We start from the raw sequence: 15886 nt of genomic DNA on the forward strand, positions 1-15886 counted from the left end.
CTTTCAAGTTCGTTATCTCGCCCTGTCCCTCCCTATCTGCGTATTGTGCATCCCTTTGGCGTTGTGTGCATCCATACAACCCTTCAGGGGTCTAGGTATGGTCGTATGTGCCGCTAGCTAAAATACGCTATTTTCGCAACGGAGTAGTCGCTTGTCTTGCGTTGTGGTGTCTTGAGGCGCACGTTAGTAGGCCGGACATAAGCTCAGGCTCGGACAGAACGGGTTTACAAACAACATGATGAGGCTCTGAAAATAGCGTAACCGCTTTCCAAATCAACGCAAATAGAAACTAGACTGCTTGTTATTGCTAATATGTTACGAGATCTTTTGGTCATATTCTCACGAGCCGGACCTGGCTCAGATGGTAGGCATCGGTGAAATTGTCGTAAAATTAATAACTTCAAACTCTTTAACAAACAACTCTTCACATTGTAGTAAACAAGTTAAAATTTAACATGTAAAAACGGCTTGATTCAAGACGGATTATGATCTTCCGCGTGTGATAGGTAATCTATGCGGGAGTTTCATTCGGCCCAAATTGTTTAGTGGCTTCTTTCAGATTGACACTAACTATTCGTTATTTCAGTGTATATTATTCCGGTTAAACCGTATGAAGTTTAATGTGAATGGGATCCTGTGGCTGTCTGATAACACGCGAGTAAAAACCGCCTCCTGTTACGAAGCCTTAGCGATCAGTGTCGTCGAGTCAAGGTATATATGCCAGAAAGTGTACACGACTCTCATTTTGGCATTAATTGACTAACACCTTCAAGTTTAATAGTCTGAGACGAGTTGAATCAGTCCATCTAGATAGCTTATATGGGCCGTTACAGTTCAGCCGATAGACTTTGTTAGGAGATAGCTTAGTCGATGTATTCAAATGCTCATCGTTAAATTGCTGGCAGCATTGTTGTACTTCTGAAAGGAACAGATGCAGGTGAAAAGCGTAGCTGCTTTCGATAGGCATATGCTATATCTGCCCCGTCATGCAGCTCTGCACACGCTAGCGGCACGATAAGCCTTAGGCGAAAAAAGCGTTTGAGAGTAGTGCATAAATTCGATTTTTTGTAGTGCAGTACAATTTAGACGGTTACTATCATTCTGCTCAAAAATCAACTAATAAATCCGTTGATTTTTGCGCACGGTTATTTGGCAAACCTCTACGAGCCAGCCTGCGCCCGCTGTATGTTTATAACGGGCAAAGCGACAAATTGTCACACACAATGGAACTAAAGGCGGTCTAGCGCATATCTGTTTGCTCAGCAAGTATCGGCAGATATAAATATGCGTATCGAAATAATCGACCAGCAATTAAAGATGTCATTTCGTAAAACGTATACGGTTAATTCAGTTTTGTCTGGAAAAAAAAAACCCTTAAAAATGTAATTTCGACACGGAGACTTCGTAGCAGTTGCCTTCAACGCTGATTCTGAGACGAGTCGGGTCCGGGGAAGATAACTAGCTTTCGTGCACGCCTTGATCTGAACGAAACGTCTATCGGACTATAAAATGATCATATTCCATATTTTTTCTCCCAGTTTCTGTCATTTTGCCATGGATAAGCTCGTTTAGCCAATATATTGTAACGTTCTATGCTACGTTAATGCAAGGTCACAAGCGACACTCTTAATGCCAACGAAGAAGATGCCGAGTACTACATATAATTGAACCATGCTATTTACGATGGCTCAAATCTAATTCCTGCAATTGAAGCTATTCTACGTGTTCGCATGAGAAAGCTGTTGGCGTTAATGCATTCGTCTGAGGAACTTTAAGTTCTTTTTCGCCTAAGCGTAGCGGCCGCTCCTCGGCTCCTCAAACTTCTCTAGCCCATTCTGTCTGCCGAATCAGTTTGGCAAATGTAGGTAAATGTATCTGCGATAAAATTCTCCTCATAATACTGATTATCTCGTATATTCAAACACAGAGTAAGGGTAATTACATGATTCTCTCGTAACCGCGGCACGGCACTGTCTTTCCGCGACGAAATGATACAGGAAACATTACGCGGCCGACACTCGCCACCGCCATACACAACAGGTCTATAGCCATTGGAGGATACCCGCTTGAGATCCCAGCCACACACATGCATACATACAGAACCGCACACGTGCACATACACACACACACACACACACACACACACACACACAGACACACACACACACACACACACACACACACACCCAAACACCGAAAACCACATAAGAATATACACAGGCACACCCACACGCAAACACACCCACACGCGCGCAGACACACCCGGGCGTAGACAAACACACACGCAGACACACACTAAGACACACATGCATGCATGCACAGACACAGGTACACATACAAACCCACGGAGACACCTAGACATAGATAGAGATACACTTCACAGACTTACACACGGACAGACATACACAAACATATACACAGTGTGTATTATTATTCTATGCGACTAGACCACTAACGGCACTGAAATGCTACTAAAAAGCAACGGCGTAGCTATGAGCGAGGTACGATCGCAGCGCCACTTAAAATAAATGTTTCGAAAGTTGCCTTGACGCTTGATTTGATCTCTCTACGCGAGTTGCTATTGCCAGTACCGTCAGCCGCGTTGAGTTGTGCCAGCCCGGCGGACACGTAGCAGCCACTAGACCAGTGGGGGCGCTGAAGTGGAAAGGGCACCAGCTCCAAGCGCGCTACGAGCGCCACTCGGCCGCTGAGCGCGAAGACCACGGTCGTTCCACAGGTGGTGACGGCGAGCGCCAGTAGTGTGCGAGCGACGCTTGCTGTCTGTTGCAGCTATCGGCTTAGCTGGCAGTGGAGGAACGAGAACGGCTGATGCCAATGACTTAACTGAGCACCGATTGGATGAGCCAGGCCGGATCTGTGCGAGCAGGAGGCAGTGACCATTATTGACTTGGTCAAACCTATGAGCGAATTTTGAGTGCGTCAACAACGGGCAGTTTAATTCTAAGAACTGCGGCGCGTTGCCCTGTAGCCGATTTACATAAAGATGCGGAAAAGTCTGCCTATCAACCCGCGGTAACGGCGCCGCTGTGTGTAGTGATAAAGCGCGGGTATCCTGTCTGTATCTAGCCACCTACCTACCTACCTACCTACCTACCTACCTACCTACCTGTTTATTAGCGGTAGTAGCCCCTGTGTCCCGCTGTCTGCGACTCTGTGTCCGTAATCAAGAGGGCAAAGAAAGGGCGGACAAGTGCCCCTCAGCGAAACAGTTGCCTACTGCCACTACGATACAGCTACATCAGACAGGAGAAGTCAGTTCGATTCGCGTCGTTACCGTATCTTCTGACAACGATCACGCCGCACTCATTCGCGGCCGTTGGGGCGGCGTCTGCCGTAGCTGCGTGTGTCGTCGTCATCGTTGTTGCCGCCGCTGTAGTCGTCGTCGTTGTTGCTGTTGTTGAAGGCAGAGTTTGCGGTCTCACCGCTGAACGGCCGTTGCAAACTTCTTGTACACGAATTGTCGGTCTCCGTGTCTATTGATGCATTTTGTGGTACGACAAGTTCAATATGATTGGTCAACGTGCATAATGTGTATATATGAGCTCGTGATTAATATCGTCTTAAGTGTTAGCAGGCGATTCGGGCCTACGGGTTTGAATATGCAATCGAAAAGCTAAGAAAAGATGTTGTCTGTACGAAAATACTTCGATTATGTGCCATAGTGCAGATACAGGCTCGTTCGCATAACAGTTCTCCTCCGTAGTGCATTTAGGCTATGGACAGTGCCGATCAGTACATCCCTCGATTGCTGTACAGCTCAACAATACCTTTCGGGTTTTCGAAGTTCGTTTTGACATCTGTGATGCCCCTACCCTAGCTGCTGTGTCCAACTGGTAATACCCTGCAAAATATAGTCAACCCTACGAAAGTCATCCGAGTTTGAATGTTCTTAGCTAAAGTAGCTCTGGTTCAGCTTCTGTTGCATCTAGCAGCTCCCCTAAGCTGTGTTTACGTTTATGAGAAGGTACCTGTGAAAAAGAGAACGATATATGATCGGCGCCAGTGATTGACCGCGTACTAGAAGATGACAGTCTAACAGGTTCGACGAGCGTCTACCAAAACGCTTTGAGACCAGTATCAATCAATTCGCTGTGTTCTTAGCTGAGAAAAGTTTGTCTTACATATGAAAAAATTTATACGCAGAGATATACGAGAGAAATATGGAGAGGCAAATGAGGAAAGATCCAACGTTTGCAGTTCACTTTGCATCTGCTTTCGATAGGAATCGTTCGGCTTGCTGTTCACAGTTGACACTAATATTAGTGTAGTCATGGTTGTGCTTCGAAGCTGAGCCTCTGTCCTGTATACCTGCATGAACCACACATCCAGTTACACAATCGCATGGAGGTATGTGCATATGATGTCTCATGCAGTGGAGCCACTGTCGCCCGAGCTGGCTCAACTCAGTTTGCCCTCTCTCCCATTTAATACCATGTGCTACGGCGGCTTGAATGCTTGCCCCTACCGGCATTACACTCATCGTTGCCGCGTTCCATTGCAAGAGGGGGCTGCGACTACAGCGTACCTATCCCGCACAAACTGCGCATCGCAACGAGTTCGACGGATACCTTTAATGGTTCTTCCGGTGCCAAAAAAGTGAAAACAAGTTCCGCGCATCACTTAGTCAAGACAAGCAAGCGACCGGCCGTCCGCCCGCCAACCTGCACACTCACCAACCAAAGTATACCCGGAATACTCTCGTAGGATTGTGCTGATCGGATGCGTAGCCTTCTAGTGAACAGAAAAGTTCATGATCGGTAGCAAATTTATCGATTACGATTTCGCGAACAGTAATTTATTCCCATTGCAGCGGCGACCACAACGACCCCTAACGGATATATGTTGTTCATATGGAATGTTTGCGCTACGAAGTGACTCTCGTGTACGTTAGTTCATTTATATTGGATGACTCAACTCGACTACAGCGCCGGCATCACCATTACCATTAACAACTAAAGAATAACAAAGCGATATACGGAATGGATGACAAATTGGCAGTTTTCGGTGAAAGCTGGAGGTGATTCGTTGGCCATTTGTGGCGGCTTGTGTTTCGTATGTACTATATTTAGTACTATTTAGGTTAGTCGCGCAACCGTGATTCCGATACTGGTTGTATCGCTGTTTTCCAATAGCAGTTGAGTATTTCGGCGACACCAGAGGTGTACGAAGCGCGATAAACTGTTAACACCTGCCGTTGGCCGTGCGGCCGAGCGCGAATGAGTTCCCCTTAAGTTAACCTCCACGCACTACGGCACATGGTCCAATTGCTCGATAAAGCTCCTGCCCGGTTGGTTGCCATAAAGGATCAGGAAATCCCTAAGAAATAGGGCTCGCGTCTAATCTGCAAGGATCTAACAAATAGCACATGGTTCCCCTCCGTGTGATAGTATTTTCACCTCCTATCGTAGTGTGTCGAGTTTGCATAGATGGACGGTGCTGCCGCCTGAAAAAAACTACTTAAAGTTAACAGAGTTACATAGCTAGCTAGCTAGTTCTAAATAGCTAGCCCTACACGCCACACTGAAAAGGACGCCGTTATAGCTATACCGTGGCATAGTATAAATCAAAAGTAGCATCAAATAACGATAAGCAAAGAAGAACGAAGTGTACACCTAGGCTAAATTAAGGGTATAAAGATGACGCACGCTACCTGCTCATCTCGGCCGCTGCTGGGAATACGGAGCCGCCGGTTCCTACGTTCGTGCGACTATTGCTCATCCGTCATGTACAGATGCCCGGCGCGACTGACCCAAAAGCTGGCGTCTCTGCTGCGTTTACGGACGCGTACAATTGTTCTTCTTGTGGTGGCATTCGCCGTTCAGCTACCAGGTCCGTGCTTGGCCTCTGAAGAGCTGGCGTTGAACCTCGACCTCAGTAAGATCCAAATGTTCGGAGGAGAGCCTGTACACCGAGAAGGCCAGTTTGGTGCTAGTGCTGTGCTTCATAGACAACCGGATGGAACGAGTTGGCAAGTGACAACTATTTAACAATTTTAATTATTAATTACTATTACTCTTAGTAAAGATAAAAATAACATAAATGAATATCTAAAAAAAAAAAAAAAAAAGATGTGTGGTAACCAAGTTTCGTATGGGATATTATTGTTAGCTTATTAAATCACTAAAACGAATCGGCCAACCCTCCAATAAGCTTTCAATAACATATTTTTTTATTTCTAGTGGACAATATTTAAGGCTGCTGTTCGTTAATCTCCCATCAATAGCTTTTGTACGTTACTATCCTTCGGTAAGACTCATTCCTGCCATTGGTGTTCAACTATGAACCAAGTCTGCAATGCTCACAATCTACAGCCATTCGTCTAAGCAGGTCTCTCGCGCATTTGGACTTTGTTCCATTCGAGCTGAAATCGGCCGATTGTAAATGTCGCCATACCAACTCTTTGGGAAGTCATATCCATCGGGGATTGTATTTCGTTTAGAAGTCCTCCAAGTACATGGCTTTGCTTCTCTGTGAGGCTAAACAAAATAATGTTTGCAGTTTCCTGATACGTATAGTTGCCAAAGCAAGGTAAAGGCGTTCTCGTATCAAACAGTAAAAACGTCTACTAAATATGCCAACAATTCGAATACCGGCAAACAACTGTATAAAAAATCTGCCGATCACGAACGGGCCCCGAAAAAAAACATTTGATATCGTTATGAAAGTGACATTTTATATCGATTATATTCAAATACGACTGATGTTATTGAACGTAAGCAAACGTTATTACCAGAGTAAGTTATTACCAGAATGTTTTAGTTGAGCTGACCGAAGAGAACGATCGGTGCTAAGTAAGTCTGTTCTGTAAATAAAGCAGGATGCAAGCAGTGGAATGAATTATACACCACAAAAAAAAATGTTATCGTTCCAGCTTTGTCGCTCAAGGCACATGCAATCAAAGCTAAAGTAGCATTTACATTATTTTATTAGTAATTAATTTGTATGTGATTAGTTATTAGAATTTATCAAATTAGTCGTTAGAAAAAGCATCGGTCTAGTTGGCTGTATCTGCTTTGTTCACGTACACTTAGACGTTACTAACAACATTGTGCCAATTAATTTAAAACTGCATTAAAGGTCGTCATTATTCAGCGCGGTGGACTAAAGTTCAATTTCGAAAAAATAATTTTTGAAAAAAAAACGCGGTAGGGCCTATGCTACACGCAGGCTGCGGTTTAACACTGAAATGTATGTTACGAAGAGTGTCCTACTCACCGTCTAGAGGCCATGAACAACGTTGTTGCTTTACAATTATCAGAAATGGCGAGTGGTAACAACCGTTCGGCTTTAGAACTCTTACTACTACTACTACTACTACTACTACTACTGCTACTGCTATCGGGAACCCGATCCAATTCCTGGATTCATCAGCGTTGTTAGGTATTACGAGTGCGTCACCCGAAACGATCGCGGCTTCACTAGTGTCGGGCGTCAGGTCAAATGGGCTTTTTTTTTTGTTAGCAAATATCTATCTACGTGTACAAAGTCATCTTCATACAGCAAACTATGCTAAAGCTTTCTAATCGGAGTGCTAACATGTCACGAACGCTTAATTCTCTCCTGCGCAGGACTTACTGATTTTTAATATATGATATATATATGTGTGTAGCTATTTACAATATAGATAATTTCATCTATTTTGATCCAAGTTCCTGTAATTCATTTTTGCAGACCACGTTTTTACTTTTGCTCCCCTTTTTTTACCGCTTTTATTAGCGCTCGTCACATTACGAAAAATTAAAGGGAAGGGGAGAACGCATAGTTCGATACGCTAGACGCATTCTAATGCCAAAAATGGGTCATTTCAGAAGGTGCTATTATGATTATTCAATGCGTCAATAAATTAAACACCACGGGCAACAAATTCGGCTGTACATTGGTGACAGCGTTTCGCACATGATTTATACGACCAGAGTGTTGTACATTTTTTGGCATATTTTGACCTCGTTATTGTTTTTGCCGTTAAGGTGGTTAATTGTAGCGCTACGTTAAACAGTGGCGTGGTTGTGTCAACCTGTGGCGTTACAATGGCGCCGTAATGGAAACAATAGCAAGGGTGGCAGTCTTCTCCATAGACACCGCTAGTGGCAGATCACTTGAAGAGACATCGCTGGACGAGCGACGAAAGAGGATTGCGCTTCATATCGATCTAAAAAGAAGGAGGAGCGGACGGGAGAGGGAGGGGAGAGGGGGGGGGGGGGGGGAGGGGAGGGACCGAAAAACGGCGAACAAAGATAGAACAGACAGGATCTGCTGACGCTGCTGGTGTCGTGGTAGTAGTAAAGATCTGAGCCCCACCCGCTGCGATGCGAAGCGAGGATGGGCAACACCGCCATCAAAGCCAGTAGTAATGATCTTCGGCAAAGTCGTCTAAAGTACGGAATCGATACATGGCTGTTTCTCTGCTGTGCTCGCATGCATGGATTATGCTAGAAAGCAAACCAGATAAAGCGAGAGGATGCGAAAGTGAGACAGGTAGAGGTTGCTGGGGCCGACCTGTAACCGGTGGTGGGGTCGCATTGATCACACTCAACATACAAGCACGGCCTAAAAGAATTGTTGCCTATTTTGGCAGAGAGGAAAAAAATCGGATCTCATAAATCGCATACTTGTCCTGTACTAATTCCAGATTGAGCATTTAGGTAACAATGTCACTCGATGTTGTTACCTAAATGCTAGAAACCACGGTTAATATATAAAAAGGGCCTTTTTATGTATTCAAGTGATTGAAGTTTAGGTTGTCAGCTGCAGTTGTTGTCTACTGATCTTGTGAATGTTATTAATCGCAAATTGGAGTAAATAATTCATCTATAATAATAATAATAATAATATTCTATTTTGGAAACCGCCAACGTGCGTGTTCTATTCTATTGCATAATACTCTACACGTGCTCGCTACAGCCACGTCATCATACACGAATGTGCTCTGGGTGGAATTGCAAGCTTTATCCTGAATAGGTCAATCAACGCGATGATGTTACGGCAACGCTGTGGCCATTGACAATCGGTCTGCATTGCCACATTTGCTTCTTCGGCTCCCTCATTTTTGGGTGGCAATAGCAGTGCCTTCCAAATTGGAACCCTTCATTGGAGTTCCCATCAGCCGTAGTCGTGTATTGTGTCAGACTGTCGCAGTCCCTACGTTAGTTAAGAGTGTTACATTTAGAATCTTACAAAGGAATAAAAGGGTGACAGAGGGAAATGGGTCGGCTAGCTACTCGAAAAATAATTAGATTCGTTCTTTCAAACCCGTATAGGATGGGCCGCGCTATGACGTTGTCGTAGCAAGCTTTTTTTGATGACCGCTGTAGCAGGTACGGATCTATACGCGAAAGTGTTGCTTTTAGGGAAAACTTTCGGCGTTTTATTAGTTCCGGTATACTTTGAACAAGATGAGTTGACGAGAACAAGTGTTTCATGTTGCTTCAACTTCGCAATCGCGTATGAAACACCGTCTGGAGTAAATGTGCACCGATTCTAATCGGCTATTGATTAGAGTCTCTGGATATAATTGGAATATTCTGGTTTCCTCCCAACAAAGTGTGTAATTTTATTGCTATCGAATTCGCGTGTTATCTCATCGTTACTGTCGTCAGCCAACGATTACGCTAAGACAGTCAGAGCAGTACCTCGAAAGTGCTGTAGTCGTTTTGGCCTAGTTACGCCGTGTGTGTGCGGTCAGGCCAAATGTCTCGCGGTAAGTACGTAAAAATCTAGTGGTTTGGAATTATTCAAGAACGACACAGAAAATATTAAAACTCACCAGAACAAAAGCGTATTTACTTTGCATACGCTCCCAGCTCAGTGATCGCAGATGGGTGAGCTCGGCCATTGAATTCGGCTTCGAAAAGCTCAAAGAATGGGAAGAACAACATTTATACTATGGCGATCGGCAGAGTAAGTACCATTTGACGGCTCTTAAGCGCTCGACCCGCGCTTGTCTGTTTGGACCAAACGATCACTAAACATTCGGCACTTTCTGTGTGTGGCCGGCCGCCATAGATGGCTAACACTCTACGACTGGATTGGCTCAAAGCCACTAGTAGTAATAATGGTAGCTGTTGTAGTAGTTAAAATATGCGTCCTTACGCCTGTTGGCGCCAACGTTACGTCCACCGGATTGTATCGCACGCCGCTCGACGCGCATCTTCGTTCTCGTGAGACTTCTTCCGCTCGCAACGGGGCAGTCTCCATTCTCGAGAAACGGCTCTTCCTGCCACAACATTGGATTTATATGTATGCTACCAGTTTCCTACTGACAACAATAACGACAGCCAAGAAAGACTAAGGATCCAAGCAAAAACTGTAAAATTACTGCTATAGAAAAAAAGGCATGCGGTAACGTGGCGAAATCTCGTGGTACAATTGTAGACGTCTGATTATTCGTTGTCTCCTGTCAGCCTCGATTCTTCATGGGTTCTCGATATAAGCAACGACTTTCTTTCGTTTCAAGATTCTGAAAAGGGGAGCAGGAAAAGCAAGTCAACGCCCGCCGTAAAGATGCATTTCTGACGCTGCTAATGTTGACATCGCAGCGTGATGGCTCTAGACGGCGGTCAGCTAGCCACTGACCAAAAAAAAAAGAATGATTCTTTCATTCTATCTGACGTTACTGATAATGGGTATAGCGAGGCTGCAGTGCTTGCGCTCGATAAACGTGGGTGTCCCATAACGTTATCTCTGTTCTAAAGTAAATTAGAGCATCACTTCGGCTAGCGGCTGACGTTGGGGGGCTGATGCTGTGAAATGCTGCTTACATGGAGTAACGAAGAGATTGCAGTAAATCCAGGCGGAAAGAAACTACTAATAAACTTGGCGTGGATGGATAGCATATCCCTCATCAAGAGGTTAGGTGCAATGAGCCGCAAAGATAACGATAAAATATATAAATGTATATTTGAAACTCAAGACTCAATAGCTGTACGATAGCGGGCCTGCCCTTCAGGCGCTGGAACTGCACTTCGACGGGTCGTTGAGACCCATCCAAATCCAACATGTAGGTGTCAGCATATCTAATAGGCAATATGTTGGAGAAGGTAATAGCTGAAGTATGCGACACAAACCGTTAAAGATTCAATCAGTTGTTGAATATTTATTGAATTTGGTACAATATCTCCACCTAGGGAATGAGTTGGACCGAAGAAGGATTGCAGTATGCATCTCTAGACAGTTAATGCGGTCCTAGAATATTTCGCCAGAGGTCATATTGTAGATGAGATACATTATAGGGTTACAGCGCATCGCAGTCACTCAAACAGTCATCACGGTGTAAAATGTCTGATGGTAGATTTTGTTGGACTGAACTACCCCAAACAGCAGACAATTTTCGAATCTATGATTTGAGAAAATCCATGGTCACCGAAACAATAGCTTAATGATAAATTACTACTGCATGTGCAGAGTTATTGGTTGAACTTGCCCATTAGGAAAGAAGGACGTGCATACTGTAGACATCGACAGGACGCCGATCTTCTTTTCTAATGTTTACAAGATCGACGGCCTGGCTTTGGTTCTAGTGTGTGCGCGCCTTAGTATATATATATATATATTTTTTTTATTCTTTGTCTCAAACATTTTTCACTTAAACTTATAGTTCGATTCACGTGTGAATGATTAACTACTGTAACAGAACAACATTGTAAAATCACGCGTCTGAAAATAAAGGCCGACAGCCTTTAACAGCTGAACGGCGGTTGTCGTCCTATGCACAAGAGAAACGAGTGCGGGGAATATCGTTTGTAACAATAACATCGGTGGTAGGAAATGCCTGCCTTGACCTCGATAGAGCTGTCGTTATCATCTTTATTATTCTATCAAATAATCGGCTGTGCGCGAGGTGACGCCAGCAGCTCGGTTCTCGCCAGGTTGAAACACGACCATATCATGTCGTCGGCGCGGTCAAAGTTACTATACACTGGCGACGAAAACAGCAGAAAGAGCAAGCATGATGGCACGCTTTTATAGCGCTGTCATTTCTAATGTGGGTAATCCTACTGTTGAAATCGCGTTAGCTTCCGCAAAAATCCAACAAAGAAACCTTGTGATCGGACCGATTGAGATCGCAGGAGTGAGAAAACGACCAAGTTGTCTCAAATACGATTCTTAGTTGCTACAGTATTGATTTGCATGCTACCCGAAGAAGACGACATGATTATTACAATCCTCATAGCTCGCTAGGGTTAATAGCCTTTCCTTGCTCCGATACATACAAAAGTGCAGAAAGAACAGCGGTACACCGAAAGGATCTAGCCGATCGGTGGTTTCTGCTGCTGCTGCTGCAGAAGCTCATGACGACGACGACGACAGAAATTGGCTTCGCCTTGCCGTCACACACGCATAAATCCTGACTAGACGAGAGATGGCAGGGTCAATGGCCGCTCTAGGGCTGATTGTCCCCCAAAACGGCGGGAGTTGTGGTCACGTGCATTTGAAAAATCAAATGGTACAGTTGTTGTGACGTCCAATCGGGACAGACGGAATCCATTGTCGTTTGGCATCTACGCGAATTTTTCTCTTTATAAGCACCCATTAGTTATCTGTTAATAATGGTCTGAAGAGAAGGTGATATACGAAATCATAGAACACATTTATTATTACAATTAAATTAGATTGGTACCATTGAAAAGAAGAGGCAACGGGCTTTTTCGTTTGTGTGGTAATGTAACAAAATTTTATAAGCGTTCTAACAACTTCGAGATCGATAACAACTCAGTAAACGAGGCCGTAATACATGTGTGCAAATAACAAAAATTACAAAAAAATTACCCCTACAGCCCTGACCAGTAAGCTGGCCGGGGCAAGATGCTGTTAAGGAGACACAGGACTGAAAATGGGCCGTGTTACTATTGAATTTTATGCCACTTTCCGCCAAGGGACACGAACCCTTAATTTAGATACGAACTGCCCTGTTGCCATATCATCTCCGTTTTATTGCCCATCAGCTCCACGACAATCTCACCCTTACACACGATAATAACGGGCTGCACTGGCGTACAACTCGGGCCAAAATTCGTGGAATTGCCGACTATTATTGTTATTACTAGCAACTATTATTGTTACCATGAAGCGTCTGTTGTTGAACAATTGATAACAAGTCTAAGAATGTAAGCGTTTTGTATTTTTTTTTTTCGTCACGGTCTAAGAGTCAGCCCGATCTGGCCCAGTATGGCGTCTGGCCGCAAAATTACCCTTACGCGAAACATCGATAACCCTAATTTGTAACATTAGGTAAAGCATACACTTCAGGCAATTAAAACTTCTATATTGCAGCGGGCATTGTAATCGCACACCGAAGAAGACTGAGCAATCCACACTCTAAGCAAGGGTATTGTAAACCGCCATTCTGGTGGACAGCTCCGCTAACCACCACAACCGTTGGCTGGGACGTCCCATTACTTCAATCGCGTACAATAACTAGTTGTACTTATTAATTAGTAATTAACGCTTTTCAATACTTTTCAGAGTGAGAAAAATGTCCTTCGCATATTGTGGTTTCCACTATAACTGTGGTCGTGATAATATATTTATTTACACATTATCTTGACTAGCCAATGTCAGATCGATGCCTTACACGAACAAGACCCTGTGCAGTCTACTGACGACTCGGTGAGACCGCTTTTCGAATAGCGTTCCTTCGATCTGATTCTTGTAAAGATTTGATTCTCTTAAAGACCGTACTGGCAATTTATTGGTTGTTGTTAACACGTTGATGGCGCTCACCTGCCGCCGATGCCTCGTACAGACAACGTTAGCTTTTGTTCGCGCTGGAGATGGCTATTATTGCCACTGCCGCCGTAAGGCAAAACAAGCAAACCATAGTGAATCAATCCCTATGCGAAGCAACAACATTCAGCTTATTCATCGAGCGTTGCTTGTCAAGCGCCTGTTGAGTGAGAGTCAAACGAAGTGCCGTCACCCCTGTCTGATGGTTAGTGTTTATCAGGACAATTCATGCAAGACCGTTGGTGACCTTTACTAGCTTTGGGGACTTCCCTAAAACAATTCCGTCATTCATCCAGATTCGAGGACACCGTACAACAAATCGCAGGCTGTGCAGGTTAGCGGCTGGGCTCACGTTGAACGTACGTAGAAACGTAACAAGATGATTTTGTGGGTTCAGCAAAAGTACGATTTAATGTGCGCTACACGAAGATCCAAACCAGTGCCTCGCTCTTCATTTCATTTCGATATATATGACTGTTTACGATAGTGCTCAACACACTTTTCGTAGCGGGAGGCCGTTACATGGAACTATATTACAGCCGTTCATTTTGCTTAGGACAAAAGTTTTCACCATCATATTGGCATATCCTAGCCATTTTAGTATCTGTATAGGAATAGCCTAATGTGGTTGGGCCAGGGCACCGGGGCCAGGGTAAACAAAGCTGGCCTGAGGTCAAAACATAACATTTACTGAGGATAAGGCAGCTCGGCACGAAACGGTTCGTTCACACCTAGGCATGGCACGTATGGACCTAGTTAGCCTGCTAGTTTCTGATTTTCTTCGCTGTTCCGATGTATAAATACCTGCTTTTATCGGTTTTCGCAATGGCAAGTGTTGTTTGATTCATCCGTATGTACAAACAGACAGGCATATTTGAATGGCTTATGATTCATAAACCACGGTAAAACGTAAATGGATAGAACTGTGGCCCCACTGTTCTGTCGTGAAGGCTGAGCAATATAAAGTTCAAGCGCTTTAAGTTACCGATGTTCGTTGTAACGAACTTCTCGTAGACTAGTCAATTTCTATAACGCTTGAGCATTTATGCAGTCTTTTTTTTATGCAGAGAGATGAAACTTCGCTATGGTGTTTGCTGTGTGAGAAGAGTTTATAATACATTTGCAGTTAGTGTCATTAGATTAGGTCTAAGCAAAAAACGATGCTTTAACAAAATTCTGTATACACTAGATGTGTTGCTCCTGACGACTACTCCTGGTTGAATACGATTACCACTTACCGCCATTACAAAGCGGCTTCAATCGTGACCAGAAGCACTTACTGACCCCCCCCCCCCCCCTTTACTTTTTTGTTAATTCGCAGATAATTTTTTTCGCTACCACCTGTGAGTCTAACGGCATTGGTGAATGTAAGCGAATAGTGGTCAAATAAAAAAAGTTCCAGTGGAATTTTAAGCTAAAAATGAAAAGGCCTAGAGTAGTTAAAAACTTCAAAAAGTGCAAAAAATCTCAGAAAAACTATTCGAGTTTATATATATGACCTAAAAAATAATATGGATTCGTTTCAAAACGGCCCTTAAGGGTATCAAAAATGTTTTTAAGCCTTTTTAATTTTCGCGCCCTTTAAATCTAGATCCTACTGAGATCTCATATAAATCTTACTTGGATTTTTCAATAGCCGTATGTAAAGAAGCAATAACATAGACCGTTGATTTCGGACAAAAAAGTTTCTAATTTTGGTGGGGGTCTGTCCACCGCGAAGAAATTGGATAATAGTTCGTTTGTTGGAATTGCGGAAAAAATACACTGTTTTTCGAGGTAATGGGTTAAGAGATACCTTTTTTTTTTTGGCATCGAGGCTGGCGGATAAACACATGTCGTTACAGCAAAGATCCCGGCAAAGCTAAACCCAATTCAAAAAGATTACTATATGCCATGAGATCCATGCAATCACGTTCCTCAGGCTGCCCTTAATTACTTCTGAGTACTATGAATTCAAGCCTGATCCACTGAAGCGTTCATTGGATTTAGTAGACAGTCGAATCGACGCAGAGACTCCTCTGGCCGCCGGGGAATACTGATATCGAAGAGATGCTCTAACCTAAAAAAAAAAAACCTAAAAATTTACAGCTAAATTTTTAGGTCTATTCTTGTATGTGGACCAATAAAAGCATAAATATATATA

General features: G+C 43.8%; 1 protein-coding gene across 1 annotated transcript in view; it reads left to right on the forward strand.

Annotated features, from left to right (window-relative positions):
* The first annotated feature begins 2714 nt into the window (after positions 1–2714).
* LOC111252459 (integrin alpha-PS4-like) overlaps positions 2715–15886 on the forward strand; it is a 46240-nt gene continuing 33068 nt past the window's right edge. Inside the window, exon 1 of the mRNA XM_022810389.2 lies at positions 2715–5989. Within this exon, the coding sequence (XP_022666124.1) occupies positions 5658–5989 (332 nt within the window). The 5' untranslated portion in view covers positions 2715–5657. The remainder of the gene's footprint in view (positions 5990–15886) is intronic.

The sequence above is a fragment of the Varroa destructor genome, unplaced genomic scaffold, assembly GCF_002443255.2.
Source record: "Varroa destructor unplaced genomic scaffold, Vdes_3.0 BEIS01000006.1, whole genome shotgun sequence".
In the NCBI taxonomy this organism is placed as follows: domain Eukaryota; kingdom Metazoa; phylum Arthropoda; class Arachnida; order Mesostigmata; family Varroidae; genus Varroa; species Varroa destructor.